Here is a 24,582-nt window from a genome sequence, read left to right on the forward strand (position 1 = left end):
ATAAAGGGAACGGGCTCTTTGGTGTTGTTACTTCGTGAAAAAAATAGTAATTTCGTAAGTTTTATTGTTACTACGATAGATAATGTTAAACAATAGCATTAAATTAATATAAATTTAAACTACAGGAATATATTTAATGAATTTGGTTTTAATAGGGCCCGTTCATTGATCTAAAAGTTTTTTTTATGGAGTCTGTGATTTAGGTGATTTACTTAATTTAGATTGTCTATGGCAAAATAACCATGTGTTTTTGACATTTGTTTACAACTTTATTTCATTTTTACAAAATTTCATTCACGCCGCCGTCCAAGTTTTCTCAGTTTTTATCTGTATTGTAAAACCATGGGGTTCGATAAGAAATTAGAGAATTTAGCTGTAAAGCTTTTTGAAATAAACGCTGTAAAGTTTGGTGAATTTGTCATGAAAAGTGGCCTAACCACTCCAGTGTATTTCGATTTGAGGGTTATAGTTAGTTATCCTGAAGTTTTGGTATGATTTATCTTTATTTATTGGAATAAAAGTTTATAATTTGTTGAAATTCAGATTACACCGTTAATTCAACTTGTTTACAGGACCTCATATCGTCGCTTTTGTATGAATTTTCCGTGAAGTCAAGTTCGTGTGACCACCTTTGCGGTGTTCCGTACACGGCGCTGCCCATCGCTACTCTGCTCAGTGTTCAGGCCAAGAAGCCCATGTTGATGAGACGGAAGGAGGCGAAGGCTTACGGAACCAAGAAGTTGATAGAAGGGCATTTCAAAGCTGGTCAAACTGTGCTGATAGTGGAGGATGTCGTCACGTCAGGTGGAAGTGTTCTGGAGACAGTGAACGATATCCGCAAGGAGGGACTAGTAGCTGAAGAAGCCGTTGTCATTGTAGATAGGCAGCAAGGTGGTGTCAAGAACTTGGAAGCTAATAATGTACATGTAAAGTCTCTGTTTACTATCTCTTCACTGTTGGAAATATTTGTGAAGCATGGCAAGGTCACAAAGGAAACAGCTGAAAAAGTTAAAGAGTACTTGAAGAATAACCAGGCGGTTAAGGAACCTACAGGTAAATTCAAAGTTGTTTGTTACATTTCATGATATTATGTTTTTCATGTATGCTATTTGAAATCAAACAAACATTCATTTTCAATCATTAGGATTTTAATACTATTATTTTTATAAGAAAAATAATTTTGGTTCACATTTTTTACAGTAAGTACCACACATTTTTTACCTAATATTTATTTTAGTATAAATATAATTATAACGTACCACAACACACTTTTACATATTTACTACACACATATTTATGTTTAGTTGAGGCTCCACTCCCACTCACTAAAATTGGTCCTGGCAGAATACCAGCGCTGTGATTATTTAATTATAATCATAGTATTATGCTGAGTCAGAACCCTTTTGCTAACATGATAAATACACATGTTGCTTTTCTATCTGCATGTCTTTTAATAGTGTTTTGTGTTTATGTAATCTTAAACTTTATGTTAAAAATCTTGCTGTGTAACCTGTGTATGTGTTGTGTTAAGTAAATAAATAATTTATCTATCTATCTAATTATTATTTTAATAGTTGCAGATGCTCCAGTAGACAGGACCAAGTTGACATACGAAAAGCGAGAGAAGCTCGCCAACAACCCCATTGCCAAGAAACTGTTCAACATCATGGCAACAAAGAAATCTAACCTGTGCTTATCAGTTGACCTCACATCTACCAGCAAAATTCTTGACCTTTTGACTAGAGTCGGAGAGCACATTTGTCTTGTAAAGACCCATGTAGACATTATCGAGGACTTCTCTGAATCATTTGTGACGCAGCTCAAACAGCTGGCTGACCGGTTTGGCTTTTTGATTTTGGAAGACAGAAAGTTTGCCGATATTGGCAACACAGTGTCTCTGCAGTACTCCAAAGGGCTGTATAAAATCGGTGACTGGGCTGACTGTGTGACGGTCCACTCCCTGCCTGGAGAGGGTGTATTGAAGGCCATCAGTGCTTCTGTGAATGGAGTCAGTAAAGGAGTTTTCCTGTTGGCTGAAATGAGCAGTGAGGTAAGATAGAACTTTGCATAGAAGGTTACTCTACACATAACATACATAGTACAGTATATTATTATCTGATACCTCTGATTTAGGTATTATAATGCTATTTAGAAAGTTCATATGCCTTTGTTTGCCAAAAACTCTAATTCATTGTTTTGAGTGAGTCAAATGTTTTTTTCTCTTTTCTTTAAACCATCTATATTATTTTTATTTCCAGGGTAATCTTATCACTCCAGACTACATTGAGCAGACAGTGAAAGTGGCAGCTAAATACCCTGAGCTGATGACCGGGTTTGTGTGCCAGAACAAGAAGACCTTCTCCGACCCCGGCCTCATACAGCTGACACCGGGAGTCCAACTGCAATCCTCTGGAGATGGTTTGGGCCAGGTAATGCTAGAAGCCAAGCCTTCTTGATAAATAAATATAGGAATTTAGTATTTGTTCAAACTGAACTACTGTTCACTATGTAAATTTGTAATATTTTATTTGCATAAATAAAAAACTAGTTGAAGAACTCGTGCTGTCTCACGCTATTTATAGATTTGTGAATGCTACCGCCTACTCCTACTTATGTTAAAGGCAGCTATTTTATACTGTTTCTATTATTATTAGCTATTTTATATTATTTGCGCATGATTTTCGCACGTTATAAACTATAGGTAAATAACTAAAAGAAGTTGCAAAATTACCATTAGTGCCATCTAGGATCCAGCTTAACTTCTCGGCTATTGTTAATTTGTAAATAATATAAAATTACCACGACGAAAACATGTGCATATTTATATCAAATACCTACGAAATCTTTATTAATAATCCTATTTATTTTCTCAGGTCTACAATACGCCAGAGAAGATAATTCTAGAAAATGGTGCCGACATAGCTGTGGTAGGTCGAGGCATCGTGGCAGCCAAGAACCCTGAAGCTCAAGTGGTCATCTACAGGGACGCTTTATGGAAAGCTTACGTGGAAAGAGTTGGTGCAAAGTAACATCACCAGATAAATCAAGAATCCACCCAATCCAATGGGGCATTAACTTGGCAATAATTAACAGAACAATAATCTTGTCATAGCTGTACAGAAATGAAAATGTGACATACATTATGTATCCGTTATTCTTAAACTTAATACAAAGTGGGACCAAACCCTTGTGATATTGTTATGTATTCCTGGGGTGCTACTCTTTATAATAATTTTAAGTAATATTATATTAGCATGACTAATCTAAGAGATGCTTGCAACAAGGCATAAAACTTTGTTAGTGCTTCCGTTAATACTTATATTTACAGAGATAAGCTTGAATCAAAATTTGTTACATAAGTACCTATTAATTATATTTTGTAAACATTTTAGTGACATTCCAGAAATTGCCTTTATTAAAATATTGTTTTGAATAAGTACGTTTTTTTGTATAAACAACATCCACAGCAGGCAGAAACTAAAACCTTAATAGAAACTAATACCCTGATTACACCTACAGCTTACAGATACAGTCTCCTCGATCGAGCACTTGGCCGTGGATACTATCTCGCCACTCTACTCAGCAGGTAGTCGTAATCAGGTATTACCATGGCTATACTAGCTGTACAAGTTCTCGTTGTTCCATGATAACGGCGGAGTCACGACTCACGAGTTTTGATGACTATTGGTCATCGTCCGTAGTCGAGCGGGCCTCAGTGATCAGTTACGATAACTGAGCAACAACGATCACGGTCAGCCATTGGATGGGTGACCGACTTCAAGTGGTTCCTTTCTGGACGCTTCCGTGCTTAGGACGGAACGTTAAGCCGTGGGATACGGTTGCTACTTCGGCAGCAGTAGCTTGAAAACATCTGACAGTCGGGTTGCCCACTTATACCCGACAACTATTATAGACCCTGAGGAAAAGAAACACTGTAATACGTTATAACTATCAGTACTTGTGTTGGGGTCCACCACCCGCACTAGGCCAGCGTGGTGGATTAGGCCTAAAACCCTTCCTTCATTGGAAGGAAACCCGTGCCCCAGTAGTGGGGACGTGATGGGTTGTGATGATGATTGATTATGGTTATCGTCAGCCCTAAAATAATGATCTGGAATTAGAAATGAACGGGCAGCTGTCAGATGTGTCAGGGAATTTCAAGGAATTTATTGCTGTCTGTCAGAGCTTGTCAAATAAATGCCAAAATGGGCAAATGTCAAAATTTGTTAACTTGGCTCGATGAAAACAACAATAAAAAATAGTTTTTGTTTAGAAAATGGATAGCATAGTCAAAGAATTGGATATTCCAAGTAAAAATATATTTCCCACAAACTTGCCTCATGTTTTTACAGTAATTGTCAATAGTTCTTGGTTAAAAAAGTGGTTGAAAAACAAGGAAGTCGATAATACAGTGAACAATGTAGATTTTGCTTTACAACCTGGTGAAAGTGTTCCATATCCATGGAGAAAAATATTTATCAGAGTAAGTTAAGAGTTCGCAAATACATACATTAAATATTGCATCTGCTAAAGAAAATTTTGGTTAAGATGAAGCAATGGTGAAGCTGTTATTTAGTTCAATATGTTTGTTTCGTTTCAGGTAATTAACAAAAGAGTTTCTAAAGTCCTGCCTCTGCCGAGATATAAATTAAACGAAGGAAATGCCGAACCACCTCTTACTTTCTCCCAACTATTGCAATATGTATCTCAAAACAATCAAAGAAATCTATGGAAAGATTCATACAGAAAGTACTGCCAGAACAACGAAACCTCCAAGGACAGTGCAATAGTGAACCTTATGGAGCATGACCAGCTTGTATCAGAGTGTATATTAAGATTATACGGCTGTAATATAATTAGAATTAAGTGTGATGGCACTGGAAAGTTAGTGGAGTACAAAGAAATCATACCAAACAAATATGTATCAAAATGTTATGAAACTCATTCCAATTTGCTAGCCGCTATGTTCACACTAGAAACTGATACCAACTACTTCATAGTATACCAGGGGCACTATGAAAATACCTTGCTAGACTGTCTCAATTTCAGCCCTAATCTGATAGACAAGAACTACTCAAGGGGACTATTCCTAATCTACCAACTGCTTAATGTTTCAAAAGCGATGAGCGATAGAGGCCTCAGTTTGGGCACCCTCACCTTGCAGCACATTTACATGTCAGAGAACCTGTGGATTCAGATCTTGCCTCCAATCTACAATAATGTGCATCCATTAGACGCTTCACTTATTTACGAGCAAACACGGAGTAAGCAGGGCACGCCAGCCGTAGCCGCTCAGAGTGTTCCACCCCGAAGGCCCGATGAGTGGTGCGGGCGGGCAGAGGCCGTGGAGCTGGAAAAGCTGTGCATGCTCTGGGTCCGCGGGAGGATCTCCAACCTGGACTACTTGCTGCATCTCAACATGCTGGCCGGGAGGAGCAGCAGCGACCCTCAAGCACATTTCATTGTGCCGTGGGTGACTGATTTCTCTTCTAGATGTGGTAAGCTTTTTTTGTAGCTTTAGGAGAATATTTTTTTGTATTATAATTAATTATTCTCAAACCTAGTTTTGTTTTGTGGCCTATAAAGCCTTTCTCTCAAGCTACAAACGTCTTCATTTAACTAGAAGAACTCACTTTCATGTTTTAAGTCCACTGCCCTCTACTTTTTTTACTCCATAATAAATGATTGCTGTGATAAATGCTCTAGCTAGAATTTCATTTATGTCAATATTATTGTCAACCTTAGCACCTGAAATCCTACTTGTACCAAGATTTCTTATCCTCTTACTGTGGCACGACATATCAGAATTTCAGATGGCAGTAGAATTTGAAAATATTATTTAGGTACATAATTTTTAAGCATCCCACCAACATCTCATTTATATTTTCAGGGCGTAACTGGCGTGACCTGACCAAGTCGAAGTACCGCCTGACGAAGGGCGACCGTCAGCTGGACCTCACGTATGACGTGGCCGGCTGCCCGGACCAGATCCCCCACCACGTGTCCGACGCGCTCTCGGATATTACGTGCTACGTGTACTTGGCGCGACGGTATGCTGTCTCTCTTTTGTTTTAAAATAATGAAAATAATTGAAATGTATAGAAAAATCATGTTTAATCTGATCATTTTTAATCTGGTCCAAATAATTTAAATCTGTTTTACATATTCTGTATATTCACAACATTTATTAATATAACTTGTGTGTAGATTTTGGTTAGGTTCGTAAACATTTTTCTTTTAATTTTCATGTATTCTGATGTAGGTAAAAAGTAGCATGCTTCTTGGCCTCGAAAACTTTCCATTTGCATTTGTAAATGCCGCCACTATCTAAATGTTACCCAGTTTCGCAGACATATATTTTATGTTACACTAGCTTTTCTCGAGAGCTTCCCTTCGCCCTAAAAGATTTTGGCCATTCACATTTGCGTCGATTTTCACTGCTCGATCGGTCAGGAAAAACCTCCATTAGGTCTCTCACCGTCCGATCAACAGTCAAACGACAAAAATATGACAAGGGTTACCTTTATCCCATAAAGTTTATTTCTATGTTCTAACAATCACCTACCTCCACAGAACCCCGAAGGAGATCCTATGCAAGCACGTGCGCAACAAGTGGGTGCCGGCGGAGTACCCGGCGTCCATCCAGCGGATGCAGCAATGGACGCCCGACGAGTGTGTGCCCGAGTTCTACACCGACCCGCTCGTGTTCAAGAGCATCCACGAGGACCTGCCGGTGAGCACTAGGCGTAGACTGAGCTAGATCTAGTGTTGCAAGTGGGTGCCCGAGTTCTACACCGACCCGCTCGTGTTCAAGAGCATCCACGAGGACCTGCCGGTGAGCACTAGGCGTAGACTGAGCTAGATCTAGTGTTGCAAGTGGGTGCCCGAGTTCTACACCGACCCGCTCGTGTTCAAGAGCATCCACGAGGACCTGCCGGTGAGCACTAGGCGTAGACTGGGCTAGATCTAGTGTTGCAAGTGGGTGCCCGAGTTCTACACCGACCCGCTCGTCTTCAAGAGCATCCACGAGGACCTGCCGGTGAGCACTAGGCGTAGACTGAGCTAGATCTAGTGTTGCAAGTGGGTGCCCGAGTTCTACACCGACCCGCTCGTGTTCAAGAGCATCCACGAGGACCTGCCGGTGAGCACTAGGCGTAGACTGGGCTAGATCTAGTGTTGCAAGTGGGTGCCCGAGTTCTACACCGACCCGCTCGTGTTCAAGAGCATGCACGAGGACCTGCCGGTGAGCACTAGGCGTAGACTGGGCTAGATCTAGTGTTGCAAGTGGGTGCCCGAGTTCTACACCGACCCGCTCGTCTTCAAGAGCATCCACGAGGACCTGCCGGTGAGGACATAAACCCTACGCAGCCTAGAGCTTGTACATTATACCCAGCCCATAAAAGAGGCCCCATTGGAGGCTCGTTACAACGATCATAAAAATAATAATGTGGCAGAGACGACGTTGCGATCACGCAACGCATCAATAGGGCTTCGCTCTTACAGGAGCGCCACAGTACTCTGTCTCCATTCCAACTACAAAATAATATTACATCTAAGTTCGCCAGTCTTTTTTACCTTATACATTTTATATTTGTGGTCTACAGCCGAGAACTCTTTTATCCCAACGGTTATCGTCGTTTATGACCGACCCACACTGTCACATAAGGTTGCAGATTAGCTTCTGTCAGTCAATCGCCATAGGACTCATGGTATATTTAAAAAAGTATAATTAGCTAAATTTGTGATTTAGTTAAAGATTGACCTGTTGTCCTCAGGACCTGGGCATCCCGTCGTGGGCGTCGTGCGTGGAGGACTTTATCACGAAGCACCGCGAGGCGCTCGAGAGCGCGCACGTGTCGGAGACGCTGCACCACTGGATCGACCTCAACTTTGGATACAAGTGAGCTTGCTGCTGTTATCAATGCACCAGGGGCGTAAAAACCCAAATACTATGCGCTTTTAAACATTATAATTTTTTAATGTTTAAAAGCGCATAATGGCTAAGGCTACTTGAACTTGATTCAGGACAATAAATGAGTATTTATTGCAGTAATAATAATGTCCTCCTAGCCGAATTTCGACCACGGCGGCCAATCTCATGTGAGATCAGCCATCTACGCAGGAGTAGATTATAGTGCCCAAGTGTGTGCGCAGTACACAGGAGCACTCTCTGTTCCATCACTCTCATAGCCCAATGGGACGGATTGACCGACACGACTGGAGAGAGCTAGGCGCAGGACCGACTGCTTTACATGCCCATCCGACAGCATGGATCGTTTCACTGTTTCGGACATCAGGTGATCAGCCTTCTGTGTCCTAACCAAACTTAGAACCACAATTTAGAAACACAAATTGATGATCCCACCCGGGAATCGAACCCGGGACCTCTGGGTCATGAAGCGAAGCTTCTACCACTAGACCACAGAGGCAGTTATTGCAGTATTGAATTTACGAAACCGAAATATATTGTTTTCGCCTAATTAAAATAGGATGGTTGCATAATTTCAATTTCAATTTTTTTTTTATTGTTATTGAAAACGCTATCGGCCATGTTGTGACGTCAGCATCCTCGATGCCACTCTGACATAATTTGTGCTGTGTCAAGAGTTTAATGTATGTGTAGTGGTATCTTCAACTGTGATAAATGAATGATTTGCTCCCTTTTGACGTCACATCGGTCCACACCGTAGACAATTTTAAAACAAATATGGCTGAGAGCGTTTTCGCCTGTTTACGAAACGTAAAACTTTAAAATTAAGTTTTGGGTTTTCTAAGTCCCAAAAAATATGAGAATATTTTTTTTGATCTATTAGAGCAATTATCAATCATATTATGAGACCTTCTTTAAAAAAGGGTCAAGTACTTAGCTTATTTATCTTTTTCTTTCACACAGTAAAAGGCGTCCACCACTGTTTTGGAAAGAAGAAGTAGGTTTGGTATATTGGCCAATTGGTGTCCTATATCGCTGTATCGTATATATATAGGTATCGTATATAGTGTCGCTTTCAAAAGCGAGATAACTATGTATAACTGGATAAATACAAGCTGATGTGATGATGACAACATTCTTGCGGACATTTCGAATTAACTGTTTTACGAAAGCCTCTTTCTCTCCCCAGGCTATCAGGAATACCGTCCATAAAGGCCAAGAACGTCTGTCTATCCCTGGTAGACGGTCACAGCTGCGTCAGTCGAGGCGCGACGGTGCAACTACTCACAGGCATGCACCCCGCGCGCGCCGCCCGCCCACAGCTGCCGGCCCCGCCCAGGCTGCATTGGACCGCTAGCAGCGAATATAGTGAGTAGGACTCTTGTGTGGTTATGTGCCCCTGGTACTTCAGCCGTGGACTGCTAGCAGCGATAATAGTAAGTAGGCCTCTTGCGTAATTATGTGACCTTGGTACTTCAGCATTGGTCCACTAACAGTAATTATAATCATTTGAATGCGTTGGTATGGTTATAAGGTTATAAGAGGTGCTTCAGCATTGGATTTCCGGCTGTGATTATAGTGAGTATGACTCTTGCCTGGTTATGTGACCCTGGTACTACGTCATGAGGGTACAACTCACACAGCTGCCGGCGCCGCCCAGGCTGCATTGGACCGCTATATATTGAGTATGACTCTTGTGTGGTTATGTGCGCCTGGTAGTTTAGGCTGCGTTAATGCGAGGTCCTATTGATGCATTGTCTCCTAGCTGCCATATATTCTGACAGTTCCATTGCGACGACACGACGCAACGCAACGCAACGCACTAATAGAGCACCAGGCATAAACTAATATAGAAAAGACGCATATAGAAGAAGAACTCCCTGTTATTTCGGGGTTATCTTGGGTGGGGTGCTGTTACTCCTAGTGTTTAAATAGATGTAACAACTTTCTTTCTTTCCAGAAAAATCCATCAAGCCGATCGACAGCTCCGACGAAGTTTCAGACGAGGAGGAAGAGTCCACCAGCCTCCCGCAGCACATCTCCCGCCTCAGCGTGCCCTCGCACCGCCTGAGATCACGACGCAAGAGCGCCAGCCGCGCCAGGTCACTGTCCAAGAGCCAAGGACAGGAGGAACTAACCAGCAGCTCGGAACACAGGGCCTCCTCGCACACCAGGCACTATCGGGTACAGAGATCTGAACTAGGAAAAGGGATTATATATCTGCCGAAGGAGTTCAATCCGGTTGCGTCGATACAAGCTCTGGAAACCCTCGATCATTTTAGGAGTAAGTGCTTTTTTAATAGCGCTGTCAACGCTGAAAAGGAGAAGGAAAGTTTGTCGGCGTTGAATTTGTATCCCATGCAGCAGGCGGCGAATAAAACTAGCCCGAAAGATGAAGGCGATAAGGATGATAACTCGTTCACGAATCATATTTTTCTGGCTTCGTATGAGCAGAATTACTTGAAGAAATTCAGTCAGGACGCACATTTGGAGAATGTTCTAAAAGAGAGAAAGAATAGGTCGTTTAATACGAGGTATACTACTGACGCGGCTGTTTACAAGCAGTTTGTGACAGAGAGCAGAAGGCAGGATATGCTGGTCATCGGCTGCCTCATAGTGGAGATATTCCTGCATACCTACATGCGCCCTCTGCGAACAAATAGCGAAAACTTTATAGACAGATACAACACTTGCCGCACGGTTTTGAAGTACAATTTCAACTCTCTCCCGAAATGCGTTAGTTACGTTGCGTCTCTGCTACTGAACGTTCAACCGCCGAGTCTAAGTTCCAAATCTGAATTATCCGTCCAGAATAGTCAAGATGAGCCTTTCAAGAAGATTGTAGTGACAGATAAAGGGCTGCCTCCTCCCACTCCCTCGCAACTGTTGCAACCTCTGTTGATGCAACACCTGATACCGTTTCCTGCAACTTACGGCATCCTATACAACCTGCTTTCAACTTTGCATGAGTACGAACTGACAAGCAATGAGTTAAACATCCTGTATATGTACGAGTGTGACGGCGTTCAGTGCGAAAAATATCAAAACGTTGACAAAACCAAACTCTACTTCAGCCAAAGGATAGCGGAAGGGAAAATACAGGCTTGCGTCACTCATTTGGACGCGCTTCTCAATAACATAACCTCCTTTCACCAATTCGATGTTCTGGATATATTCCTGAGTCACTATGTGGAACTGCTAAGAAACAAAGACACGTCGGTACTAGCGGCTTGGTATCTGTTCGACACGGTGAGCAAAGCTCTAGGGCCACTACAAAGCAAGAAGAAACTTCTTAAACACATTCTCAGTCTTTACGAAGATGATGAGATATTTGAAGACCGATCAGAACATACAAACACGGACTATAAGTCGTCCAACGTTTATAATGGGACCACGAACAAGCAAAAATTCATCAAACTGTACCACAATCTCTTTCTTCTACAACTAATGGTACGGTTTGGTCTCCAATGCTTTCTGGAGAATTTCACTCAACATTTAGTGGAAGCTGTAGGTGGATACAAAGATATAAATATGGACGTCAGTTCCCCAGGACATGTCTGCCGTAATCAGCTCACAGCTTGCAAGAAGCCACGATACTCTGATGACAACCTGAAAAGCGCTCTATCAACCAATGCTAACGATTTATTTTCACCCGACACCTCCTTTGGGTCTGAGCAGGCGACTCCCAACGCTGAAAAGCTATCGAGTCCTCACACGAAAGAAAGAGACGGCGATAATAGAAGCGAGAATGAGCTATTCCATTTCGAAACGGATAAAGATAGATTGCCAAGCAGAAACAGTCGAAGCAAGTCGCCCGCAGAATCTTTAGACTCATATACTTTGAATGTTAACCAATCAGAACCGACCAATAATACTCCGTCCCCATCATTCTCTCCACATTCCACTAAAGAATTTATACCAGAAGGTGTTGTCAAAGACATCAGTGTGACAGTAAACGACACAGGAGCGGCTGAAAAGGGTCCAATGTCTCCAACAATAAACATTCCTAAGAAAACCTCAATGTTCACCAGTTACTTGCATTTCGCCGATGAAGACAGCAAGTCATCGGCCGACGACGTCGAAGTACGACAGGAGTCTCTCCCGAGGGATGTTAAATTAGATTTCGGTCGCAGTCGTTTAAAACCGAGTGTTTCTAGAAGCTTCGACGATGCGAACTCAAAGGAAACTCCAACCGATCCTTATAAAATCTCTGAAGTTAGTTCGGAAAGTCTATTGTGGCTGGCTAATAGACTAGGGCCGGTGTTGACGTGTAGATACATCACAAGGAATTTGTTGAAGATGCTGACTCTGTGTTACATCGGGAAGGTAAATTTGGTGCCTTGTGAAGACGACGGTGAGATGGACGAGTTTGACGCCATTTCGATAGCGAACAGCCGCGTCGTGGGAGACCGGAATGCTAAACGAGTCATCAAGTGCCTCACTTCTATTGTTGGTGAGTATTATTCTGAAATTTTACTGCCCATAGTCGCTTCATACAGCAGTTTCATAATCTTTATATAAATCTTATAGAATTCGACTTCGACTTCGACTTTATTCGACATCCTCTCGGATACACCTCTTCACTAGAAGAAACAACTTGTCAGACTTTTTCCATCTCATCTCACTGCGGAAGCGCCATTTTGCTCCGCTAGATGGCAGACCAATCGCAATCCCGTAGAAAAGCCTAACATCTATCTATACCTATAAAAGTATAAGGTTAATTTCTCATTTCTTCACAGCAATGTACGGCGAAGAGCTAATCCTGTTCCAGTACCTCCCACACACACGCGAGTTGATCGCGTCGTGTCGCGCGCGCCTCTCCGCGCCGCTAGAGGGCGGGGTGGTGGCGTGCCTGCAGCTCCTCAAGTACCTGCTGCCGCACATGCAGGACGCAAGGCTGATGGAGCAGCTGCAGGTTTGTTGATTAGGTTTTAGGGGTTGACTGGGGTTGTATTGTATTTGTAACCACCCGCAAAGAAAATATGTTAGGCTGTTTTTAATAGCATGCGGATTTGATCACGGCGATAAAATCGCGTCCAATCCCGCGTGCGTGATGAAATCCGCATGGTGATAAAAACAGCCTTACAGTGAGGTGGTAAAATGCTGTAATTCGACTAGTTAACCGGACCAGTCCACCCGGAAAAATAGAGGACAAAAGCCAGTTGAACCACTAGGCCACATGGAAGATCCCTACCACCACCACAGGTTCATTCCACACTCCTTGCAATGTAAGTATGGTGAAGAGCTAATCCTCTTCCAATACCTGCCTCACACGCGCTCACTGATCGCGTGGTGTCGCGCGCGCCTCTCCGCGCCGCTAGAGGGCGGGGTGGTGGCGTGCCTGCAGCTCCTCAAGTACCTGCTGCCGCACATGCAGGACGCGCGCCTCATGGAGCAGCTGCAGGTTTGTGGTTTAAGCTTTATTTAGTTAAATATAGCAGGAGGCCATTGACGCTTGATTGACAGAACCTTATGCCTGTAAGTCTAGTACTAGGTTTTACAATCTTTGAAAACTATAAAAGTATTCGTTTTCTCTGTTATATATATTTATTATCTGTTAAAAGTGGCATGATAGTTTCCGCTGGAGGCGCCACTTTGTATGCGAGAAAACGTAAACTTTTATAGTTTCCGACAATTTAACAAACCTGTACTAGACCCTCTGGTAGGTAAAGTTCGTTTGAAAACCAACAAATGACGGATAGAATGTATGGATTTGACAGCTGTCATAAGACTCATGTACCAGACCACCCGGTAAATAGAGGATAAAAACCAGCAGGTTTGTGGAACAGGTTTTTAGGCTATTTTGTAAAATATAGCAAAATTCCATTGACTTTTCATTGACAGATCCTTATGTCTGGTAAATAAAGTTGGTTTTTCGTTGAAAACCAACAAATGACGGATAGAATGTATGGATTTGACAGCGATCATAGAATTCTTGGACCAATCCACCCGGTAAATAGAGGTTAAAAGCCATTTGGACCACATGTCCACATGATAGACACCACCATAGGTTCTTTCAACATATTCGGGCAATGTACGGCGAAGAGCTAATCCTCTTCCAATACCTCCCTCACACTCGCTCACTGATCGCGTGGTGTCGCGCGCGCCTCTCCGCGCCGCTAGAGGGCGGGGTGGTGGCGTGCCTGCAGCTCCTCAAGTACCTGCTGCCGCACATGCAAGACGCCAGGCTGATGGAGCAGCTGCAGGTTTGTGTTTTTAAGCTAACAGGGGTTGTATTGTAAACTAGCGCAAAGAATGTATACAGGGTGTTGCAAAAAGGATATACTAAGGCGAAACCTACATGTGATGTGCAGCATGTTATATCTAAACCCATTCTAGAAAACTCATTCTCCATAGGTAGTAAAAAGCCATGTGACCAACAAAGTTTCTATGTTTTTTTTTCGCAAATTTTAAAATTTTGATTAATTTTCTGGTTTAGATATAACATGTTGCAGATGTAGGTTTCGGCTTACTATACCCTTTTTGCAACACCCTGTATTACAGTGAGGTGGCATGATTCTGTAATTCGATTAGTTTGCCGGACCTGAGCACACGGAAAAATTGAGGATAAAAGCCAGTTGGACCACATGGCCACCCCAGGTTCACTACACACTTCCAGCAATGTAAGTACGGCGAAGAGCTAATCCTCTTCCAGTACCTCCCTCACACACGCTCACTGATCGCGTGGTGTCGCGCGCGCCTCTCCGCGCCGCTAGAGGGCGGGGTGGTGGCGTGCCTGCAGCTCCTCAAGTACCTGCTGCCGCACATGCAGGACGCGCGCCTCATGGAGCAGCTGCAGGGCAGTGGGACACGGTTTTAAGCTATACTTTGTCAAATATAGCAGGAAGCCTTTTTCGCTTGATTAACAGATACAGATCCTTATGCCTGTAAGTCTAGTACAGGTTTTGTAATTTTAGAAAACTATAAAAGTTTACGTTTTTTTTCTGTCATATGTAACATTATCTGTCAAAAGTTGCATGATAGTTTCCGCTAGAGGCGCCACTTTGTATGCGAGAAAACGTAAACTTTTATAGTTTCCGACAATTTAACAAAGTTGTACTAGACCCTCTGGTAAATAAAGTTCGTTTGCCCTTGAAAATCAACAAATGACAGATAAAATGTATGGATTTGGTAGCTGTCATAGGACTCGTGTTATATTTTAAAAGGTATAAGTATGCTTAATTTGTGTCTGTGTATTTACAAAATGGCGGTAATCGAACAGATGTTTCTACGACTTTAAACTATCAATACTCAAAGGTGTTACTCCATACATCATCATGATCACAACTAGTGTTGCCACGAATAGTGAATTGGCCGAATAACGAATACCGAATATTCGGCGACGCTGCCGGCCGAAGCGCCGAATATTCGGCCGCCGAATATTCGGCGCTACAACCTGTTTTTTTTGTTCCTGGAACTGCTTCGAAGAAGTCGCTACAGATTATATGAGAAATGCTAATTATAAGGAGAGAGAATGCTGTTGCAAACGAGTTGAATTTTTATTTGATAATAGTTCGCCTAGATCGGATGTCCGATCCTTACAAGTGGTGGTCAGCAAACAAAAAACAATACGCGAACCTTTTGAAATTTACAATAACTTATCTGTCTTCACCTGGAAGTAGCGTTTATAGTGAGAGGTTATTTTCCGAGGGTGGTTACAATGAAAAGCGCAATCGTGGGCTACCAAATGCTGAAATGCTCGTTTTTATCCAGCACAACTTAGTACCGATTAATTTTAATTACTAAAATGTTGTGATTTGGAAATAAATACTCAATTTTGATAAAATAACAAGTCATTTTTTACATGATTTACTATTCGGTATTCGGCCGAATAGTGCCGAATACTGAAAAAACTGGCCGAATAGGCCGAATACCGAATAGCTGCCGAATATTCGTGGCATCTCTAATCACAACCCATCACGTCCCCACTGCTGGGGCTCGGGTCTCCTTCCAATGAAGGATGGGTTTTAGGTTACTCCATTATCATCTTCCTAATTAAGTTTATCTTTCACAGGACACATTCCTCAAGTCCATCCTGCACCCGTCGCTCCGCCTGCTCTCCTCATTGGACGGTCGCTCGGCGCACGGCCCCCGGGCTCGCGCCGCCCTTGCACGCAAACTGATCGACGCTACCTACGCTCTAGCCACTAGGATCGGACCCGAGATGACGAGGAGGCATCTGTGTGTGCCTGCGCTACAGAGGTAAGTTATGAAGAATTACAGGATTTTCAAACGGTTGTAAGTTTTAAACACAGCGTCTTATAGCGAGCTCTTTTATAGCTCAGTGTATCTACAAATAAAGTAGGTTACGAACACAAAAAAATCGCACCAAAATTGGTCCATCCGTTAACGGTCTATCTTCATTGGCAGAGCTGTGTTTTAAACGATGTTTTCTTTCATTACAGATTCTTCCTAATATTCGACAAAGCCTGCGGAAAAACGGAAAATTGGCCGAAGCAAGACACTGAAAATAGCGCAGAATCAAAGGTATTCATGCAATTTATTCGTTTGCAATAAAACGGCTCACAGTTACATAGTCATCATATCCAGTATATAGAATGGTCACTGATGATAGAAACTTTGTTGGTCACGTGGCTTTTATAGCGATCACATAATTTTTCGCGAATTTCCAAAAGTCGCCTAACAAAAAATATCCAGAATTACCCCCTGAGTAACCCCTTTCAACTTTTATACCACTATTACAACACCCTATAAACTCCCTCTCCCAGCCAACACCAGAAGACGACCCCAAACTCGAAGGTTTCCTGGAGATCTGCCGCGACGGGTCGACGGCGGAGTGGTCGGTGCGCGACGGCCGCGTGGTCCGCCGCGACGCGTCGCCCGACCTGGCCGTGTCGCCGCCCGAGAGGCCCGACGCTCTGGGGGCCACTGTGAGTTGCTCTATACGTATTTAGGGTTCCGTATAGCACAAGGTAAAAGCGGAACCCTTATTGAATTACTTTGTTGTCCGATTAGGTATTATTTGAATTAGCATAAAAGTTAACGCTTTCTCGCATATAAAGTGGCGCTTCTAACAGAAAGTAACTTGAAACACTAAATGCATAGTCGTAAAGTAATAAAACCAAGGAGGGTTTCTGTATACTTTCTTGCATACAAAATGGCGTCTCTAACAGAAAGTAACTTGAAACACTAAATACATAGTCGTAAAGTAATAAAACCAAGGAGGGTTTCTGTATAGTTTCTTGCATACAAAATGGCGTCTCTAACAGAAAGTCACTTGAAACACTAAATAGTCGTAAAGTAATAAAAGCAAGGAGGGTTTCCTGGAGATCTGCCGCGACGGATCGACGGCGGAGTGGTCGGTGCGCGACGGCCGCGTGGTCCGCCGCGACGCGTCGCCCGACCTGGCCGTGTCGCCGCCCGAGAGGCCCGACGCTCTGGGGGCCACTGTGAGTTGCTGTATACTATTTTTATACTGTATACTACTGTGGCGACATCTATAATGAATACGCGCAAGCATAGAAGTCAAGATATAGATCCTACAAAAGAGATATCCCAATATGGAGGAGCGAAGGTGTTGCCACTCCTCCATTGAAAAGGGAGGATCCTCCGACCAAGCTGGGTGGTTTAGCTTGGTGGGCAACTGCCCGACGGTTACATGTCGGGATTCCGTATATATACTGAGTAGCTATAATTCTTAGATACCGCGATGTAGGATTTGGTATTTTTGCTTTCACTCTTCCCTGCCATCTGTTGGTCGTCCTTGATATCTCTTTTGTAGGATCTATATCTTGACTTCTATGCTTGCGCGTATTCATTATAGATGTCGCCACATCACTCCCCCCCGGGGTGATTGTGGTTACTGTATTATATTTTAAGAGTTTCGTATCTCAAATGATAAAAGCGGAACCGTTATTTAATGACTTTGTTGTCCGTCCGTCTGTCTATTTTTCGGTCAAGACAAGACCATCTGTTATTTGTAATTTGCAAAATAAATACGGTTTCTCGTATATAAAATGGCGCCTCTAACGGAAACTATCCTTAAACTTGGGACAGAAAATGTCTTCCGACACACTATATAGTCGTAAAGTAATAATACTCGTAATAAAACTCTGGGGGCCACTGTGAGTTGCTGTATACGCTTTTAGGGTTCCGTATCGCACAAGGTAAAAGCGGAACCCTTACTGGATCACTTTTTTGTCCGTCAGTCTGCCCGTCTTGTCTTCCGATTCACTTAATAGTCGTAAAGTAGGTAATAAAAACAAGGATTCTATTATACAATAGCACTGGAAGAAATGAATTATGTACCAAAAGTCAAAATGAATGTCATCAATGTTCAGAATGAATAGTTTTGTATCAAATAATATTTTTAACCTCTCGCGAGTCAACGCATCATAAACGGCCTCAGTTTGAACAACCCCATCTTACTTTATAAAAAGATAGACTTAATTCACCAAGGTCCTACCTCCACAGGCGCAAGAAGAGTTGCTAGCGGTATTCAACGAGGAGCTAGCCCACCAGTCCTACACCAGTTTCTGTAAGCTGGTGGGTGCTGATGCCATGGATCGGAGTCTCAAGAACCTAGATACGGTGCAAGCGCTATGCCAGAAGTATGAGAGGAGTCATGCAACTAGGTGACTTTTTTTTACATAAGAAGAATGATTTTGGTTTTTTGACAGTGGAAACAAAAATGATTTCAGTAACAGAGCTGGTAAGAGTGTTGTAATAGGGTTAGGAATTAGGTCCTCGGTACAACCATTTCGATAGTAATAAACTTTGTTGCTAACGTGACTTTTACTATAGGGAACAGTTTTTATTTCCCCGAATTTCCAAAAGTTGTAGAACAAAAGTTGTTCATCATGTCAACCCGAGCTACCCCATTTCGGCTTACTTTACCATTTTTGCAACATGTATATATATATATATATGTATATACTGTATGTGATTGAAAATCTCACAGAAACCTAATCTAATCTTACACGTTCCAGTCCACCAATGAACATAAAGCTGCAAGCGTCCTTCAGCGACGAACCAATCAGCAGGACGATCGACATCGCGCGCCCCGTCGACACGGCTCACATCAGCAGCTCCAACAGCTTCGGCTCCAACGTGACGCTGGTTGGCAACCGTATCGACGTGGCCGGCGACACGGCCGAGGGGCTCGGCTGCGTGCCGAGTCGCGCGTTCAGAGTTGTCGCGCATCAGACGACGGGTGGCGTTAGGAGTAACAGGTGAGTTTAATGGCTGTTTTTAGAATTATTGAGGGTGAAAGTACATACACATCTAGAGTGCAGAGAGTCTAGAGATGTGCAGTACGTCTAGTATAGGTTTTATAGTTTGTCGAAAACTATAAAAGTTAACGTTTTCTCGCATACGAGTGGCGCCTCTAGTGGTGGTTTCTTTGCTTTACTTTGTAAATCACCAATGAGCTGATTGGATCTATCAAATGGTGACATCGAATTGGATCAAACGGGAAGTTTGAAAAAAAATATTACACAGTGGTCTGATTGAATTCTATTCCTCTTTCTATATATCAAGCACTAAATATAATAACAAAAAAATATTCCTCAAACAGGCACCTCCGCGGCGACTGGCTAATCTACTGGGAGCACGAGATCGGCCGCCCCGACAAGGACAACCGATTCAACCTGAAACAGATGAAGCTGCAGACTTTCGTGGGACACACCGCTTGTGTGAAAAGTCTTCACTGTCTGGACAATGAGACTAGCTTTATGAGCGGGTCAAAGGACAAGACTGTCAGGCTGTGGAGCCTGGCCAATCAGGTAAAGTTATTTTTTGCGAACAACCAATCATAGCGCGTTACACGCGAGCCTGGCCAATCAGGTGACTATTGATGATTTTGATTGCATTGATTTTTCTATAAGGTTGCGGTCCCTTTGTTGCGTTGCGCTGCGTCGCGTTGACGCAAAGGAACGGTCATAAAAATGGCAACGACGACGCTGTGACGACGTTAAGCCCCAATGGGACCTCGCCCTTAGCTGAACTATTTATTGTAATACACGTTTTACCCCCCAGGGCGACGGCAACGCGGTAACACAATGCAACTGGACCTACACTGGACACAAGAAGGGCGTGCTATCTCTTTCCTTCCTGGAGTCTCTGCGTCTTGCCGTCTCGACTGACTCGGTGGTTCACATCTGGGACCCTTTCATGGAGAGTGTTGTGTCGCAGGTGCGTTGTTTGGAAATATTATGCATGCTATGGATATCATTTAGGAAGGTATAGGTAATAATGGTCTGGTATAATTTACGGTGAATGAAAACATCGTGAGGAAACCTGTTCATCTAGATTCTACATAATGAAAATACTTATTCTAAAACGGCGATATCACACGCGACCTCACGTGAGTACAAATACACAGCGAAAAGAGGGTGTATCGCTTGTGAGTCACCTCTGACTACCCCTTCGGTGATTAAAGTATGAGCATTATGTTAACTTGAAAATCGGACCAATATTTTTTTCTATATTTTTTTTATTTTTATGCCCCTCCAGTTGGACAACATAAAGGCTCCAGTGAGCATAGTGCGAGCCCTGCCCGGCCCCTCCACCGTGGTCATCGCCGCCACCACCGACTGCACGCTCAAGGTGATAGACGCCAGGGCCTGCAACTATACGCACGATTTGAAGGTATGCTTTAAAATATGTGTAATTGTTGTATTGTTCAAATGTGGTATGTGTAATTGTTCTGCTATCAGTCTTCCACTTCAGCTTTAAATCTTCCATCCGTCAAGCATCGTAGATCCTAGATGTTTATCCTAAGTGCATTGTACTCATCCAAAAACGGCGATACGGCTCGCGACCTATCACGTGACTATAAATGTACTGTCGCTGACGAGTCACCTCTGACTACCACTTTGGCGTGGCGTTCTGACGTTTGCCTGAACCAATTTTGACGCGGTTTTAATAAACAATTTTTCAATGTGTGTGTTGTGTTTCCCCAGCTGCCGTGCGGGCCCGGCCTACTAATCCGCTGCGTGTGCGTGTCCCCCTCCGGGCGCTGGGCCGCGTGCGGGCTGTCCAGCGGGCACGTGGTCGCGCTGCACACTGCCACCGCGCGCGCGCTCGCCACGTGGCGCGCGCACGACGCCGAGGTACTGTGCACACCCTGTAGATACTAGTGATTTGGAAAGTGTCAGTTAAGTTTGTATTGCCTCGCTTTGCTAAGTTCTGTAAGCTTCAGGGTATACAGGATTTAGATGTATGGCCTCGCTTCGCTCGGCTCTTTACACTTTAGGGAATCCCGGTTAGGTTTGCGCTGCCTCGCTTCGCTCTGCGCAAAAATACGGGGTTGGTGTGAATGGCCTCGCTTCGCTCGGCTCTTTAGGGTTTAGAAAATGCCGATAAGGTTAGGCTTTAGGGAATGCTGGGTTGAGACATATGGCCTCGCTTCGCTCGGCTCTTTACTGTTTAGGAAATACCGGCTAAGTTTGTATTGCCTCGCTTCGCTCGGTTCTCAAAGCTTGAGAGTATGCAGGGTTGAGATGTATGGCCTCGCTTCGCTCGGCACTTTGCACTTTAGGGAACCCTGGTTATACATTTGACAGATAATGTATGCAAATGACAGAAGAAAATACCATCGCTCTTACGGTGAAGGAAAACATCGTGAGGAAACCTGCATATTTAGCACATCTAGATAATAATATGTGAACCCACCAACCCGCAGTAGACCAACGTGGTGGGAAATGGTCCAAGATTAGGAAGGCAGTTTAGACCTTGGTGATATGTACAAAGATTCCACTCGAGAGAGCCAGGTGCAGGTACTTACACCCCCACAGAGAATAGAATAGAGGACAGAAGAAAACCTAAACTTTTTTCGTTTTCATAAATTGCTAAATCCACATTAGCGATTTGCGTAGGTTCTCTTATGAGATTGTATCAGGGGTATTGTTCTAGGTCCTGAGGCTGGCGACGGTAGACGACCACCGCATCCTGAGCTCGGGGCTGGACCAGACCACGGCGCTGTGGCGCGTCGACGACGGGGAGCTCATCGCGCATCTCAAGTTAGTACTCCGAGTTGCACTAATATCAATTTTACTAAGCTGGTAATATACCCACATATTATTATGCCCTCATCTCTAAAATGTGACTACAAAGATTAGAATGTGTGCCTTCAGAATCGCTTCCAATAACATGATAAATAATCTGTATAAGAGAAGCGCTGATAATTTCAAAGATAGCAGAAAATATTTTTTATCCTATAGGGAAAAAGGTATCGTATTACTACGAATTTAATATCTGTGGAGCCGCAGGTATTTTTTTCTCGCGGCTTCGCAGCCTTGACTACTTTAAATAAAGCACATCACTATCAGTGTATTCATCATCACCCCTACTTCCTGTGCAGGGGTACCTCGGAGCCGGTGCACTGCCTGTCGGTGCACCACAGCGAGCTGATCACGGGCACCACCAACAACCGCATCGGAGTCCACACCGGCCTGCACCACGACGCCTCCTTCTCCAGCACTAAACTCAGGTGACTAGTGTTGCTAGTGTCATGTGTCACCTGCGCAGGGGTACCGCTGGTAAATTCATAGTATAGTGTGGCCATTAGTGCTGTGCACTCCCTGAGGCGGGCGCGGCGAGGTGCGGGGCGAGGCCGCCACGAGAGTGACAGAGACAGAGATAGAGTTGTATTGCTTTGTGGTTGCAACAGAGCGCTACTGCACCGATTCCCCCCCTCTGTCTCGCCGCTCGCATACCTCAGGTAGTCACACTATACCTACTTCTTCTTCTTCTGGTGCCGTCTCCTATCGAAGGTTGGCAATCATCCTGCTGATTTCCGTCTTGGAGGCCGCCGCACGGAACAATTCTCCTGTGCTCAGCTGGAACCACTGGCGTAGATTTTGCAGCCATGATGTCATTGGCCGCCCAGGCCTCCTCCTGCCTTGTATTTTCCCCTGTGTTATTACTTGGAGGAGTTCGTACTTGGGGTTTCGCATTATGTGGCCGAAGTATTCCAGCTTGCGTCTTTTTATGGTATTCAGTACCTCTGTGCCTTTTTTATTTAATCTTTGAAGGACTGTTACATTCCGAACCTTCTGGACCCACGATATTTTGAGCATTCTCCGGTATATCACTATACCTACAGTCAGTTATTACTAAGTTCTCCTTCCAGGTCGGAGAGTCTGAAGGGCGTGCTGTCGAGCATGGCGGTGCTGCCGCTGAACCGCCTGCTGCTGCTGGCCAGCGACAGCGGCAACATCAGCCTCATCTGCTGATAGTTTCAACTAACCGGTGGTGACTGCACGGTAACATATTTTACCAATAACAATGGGTAAAATATGGATTAAATACACATTCAATAAGAAGACGTCAGGGGGGTCACGTTGTATAAATAAAATCTTTGATTATACATTAATTTAATTGATCCGAGAAGCCCGCATATTAGATAGCATTGACCTAAATATACAAATTTATGAACAAATATTTTATGATTGCAATAATAGATCTCTTATGGTTAGATGAAATGCCTCGTAATAAATTAATGATTTGTATCAATATGATAGAGCATAGGTATAACATTCCGGATAATTTGATCTCGTTTTCATAAAATTCGTAAAATTACTTTAGGCTATTCTATTTAATAAATATGTCCATTAAAAGTATCATTCCACTTAAAAAAGACAAGTACAGTAAAGTACAAAGAAATGGAAACCAAAGTTAGATTACATTAACACGACGCATTAGCAATTGTTATGGGTATTGTAGAGAAATACAATTTTTTATTAAATTATGGCACAGACTTGATCTTGATCCTTATTAGTATGTAGATATTTTGTTCGTTTAAATGAAAATATTTCTACATGATTTTATCAAAGCTTTGGTTGAATGCAATTGGTAGGTCACCACATTATATAAGTTACATGCGCTTTTTAAATTGAATGTCTCAAAAATCGGGTATTTTTTGCATTGCAAATTGTATTATCTGTACCTGTATAGAATCATGTAAATCATGTTACATTAAATTCTATATTTTATCTATGTAATAAAATTATAAAGCTTATAAGTAGGTGTAATCCAGTAATATTTTCGCTGAACAACATGAATGCAAATAAATATTTGAACAATACATTATAAAAGACGCTACATTATAAGAATTTATGTGGATAGATAGTATGTTCCTAGTTTTTTACAATTTAAGTAATATCCGATTAATATGGCTTATTATTGAAACTGTTGAATATTGTTCCAACAAAATGAAAAAATCAATGCACTCAAAATGGCTTTAAATTTATAAAATTTTACTCACTTAGCTTGTAGTCTTAGGTCTTTTAGTGGGTAGGAGTTGTTTACGGTTGGTTATTAGAGTTATCACAACATAATATATTCATTTTACTTATTTTTTTAAATCCAGTCACGCCTGTCCGTGCCAAACCACACAAAGACCTTCTATTGAAAAAAAATGTACGTTTAATAAATTTGACCACTCTAACAGTGTAAAAGCAGCCTGAGTGGGGTCAGGTTTGTCTATAGTCCGCAACAGATGATATTTAAATCTCTTATTTTGTAAGTATAAATGCATATTACGTCGTTATACCCACTGAATGTATATTATCTGTATATCGGGATGTATAGTTGTAACATACAATGAATGTAAAAGTAGGATATTTTTTGTAATAAAAGTATTTTCTAGACTGAGATATTGTTTTTTTATTTAAGTATCCTTTTACACG

General features: G+C 42.8%; 2 protein-coding genes across 3 annotated transcripts; both read left to right on the forward strand.

The window, feature by feature from the left end:
• Positions 1-243: 243 nt before the first annotated feature.
• Positions 244-3,436, forward strand: LOC105395055 (uridine 5'-monophosphate synthase). 2 transcript variants are annotated; one of them, XM_038109066.2, is made up of 5 exons: positions 244-489; positions 573-1,053; positions 1,581-2,050; positions 2,259-2,429; positions 2,874-3,436. In XM_038109066.2, exons 1-5 carry the CDS (start codon positions 343-345, stop codon positions 3,027-3,029), a joined length of 1,425 nt encoding a protein of 474 aa, XP_037964994.2. In that variant the 5' UTR covers positions 244-342; the 3' UTR covers positions 3,030-3,436. The 2 variants fall into 2 exon arrangements, with proteins under 2 accessions (XP_037964994.2, XP_048482904.1); XM_048626947.1 differs by having other exon boundaries at positions 245-489; positions 1,575-2,050.
• Positions 3,437-4,212: 776 nt separating this feature from the next.
• LOC105395054 (WD repeat-containing protein 81) lies at positions 4,213-24,547 on the forward strand. Its single transcript, XM_048626797.1, has 20 exons — positions 4,213-4,483; positions 4,601-5,498; positions 5,891-6,050; positions 6,574-6,733; positions 7,776-7,900; positions 9,120-9,298; positions 9,891-12,383; positions 12,670-12,845; positions 15,945-16,132; positions 16,336-16,417; positions 16,660-16,821; positions 18,365-18,525; positions 18,880-19,122; positions 19,467-19,674; positions 19,928-20,083; positions 20,405-20,539; positions 20,854-21,003; positions 21,806-21,912; positions 22,254-22,382; positions 23,025-24,547. The coding sequence occupies exons 1-20, from the start codon at positions 4,277-4,279 to the stop codon at positions 23,125-23,127; spliced, it is 6,222 nt and encodes a 2,073-aa protein (XP_048482754.1). The 5' UTR covers positions 4,213-4,276; the 3' UTR covers positions 23,128-24,547.
• The last annotated feature ends 35 nt before the right edge of the window (positions 24,548-24,582 follow it).

The sequence above is a fragment of the Plutella xylostella genome, chromosome 17, assembly GCF_932276165.1.
Source record: "Plutella xylostella chromosome 17, ilPluXylo3.1, whole genome shotgun sequence".
NCBI lineage: Eukaryota > Metazoa > Arthropoda > Insecta > Lepidoptera > Plutellidae > Plutella > Plutella xylostella.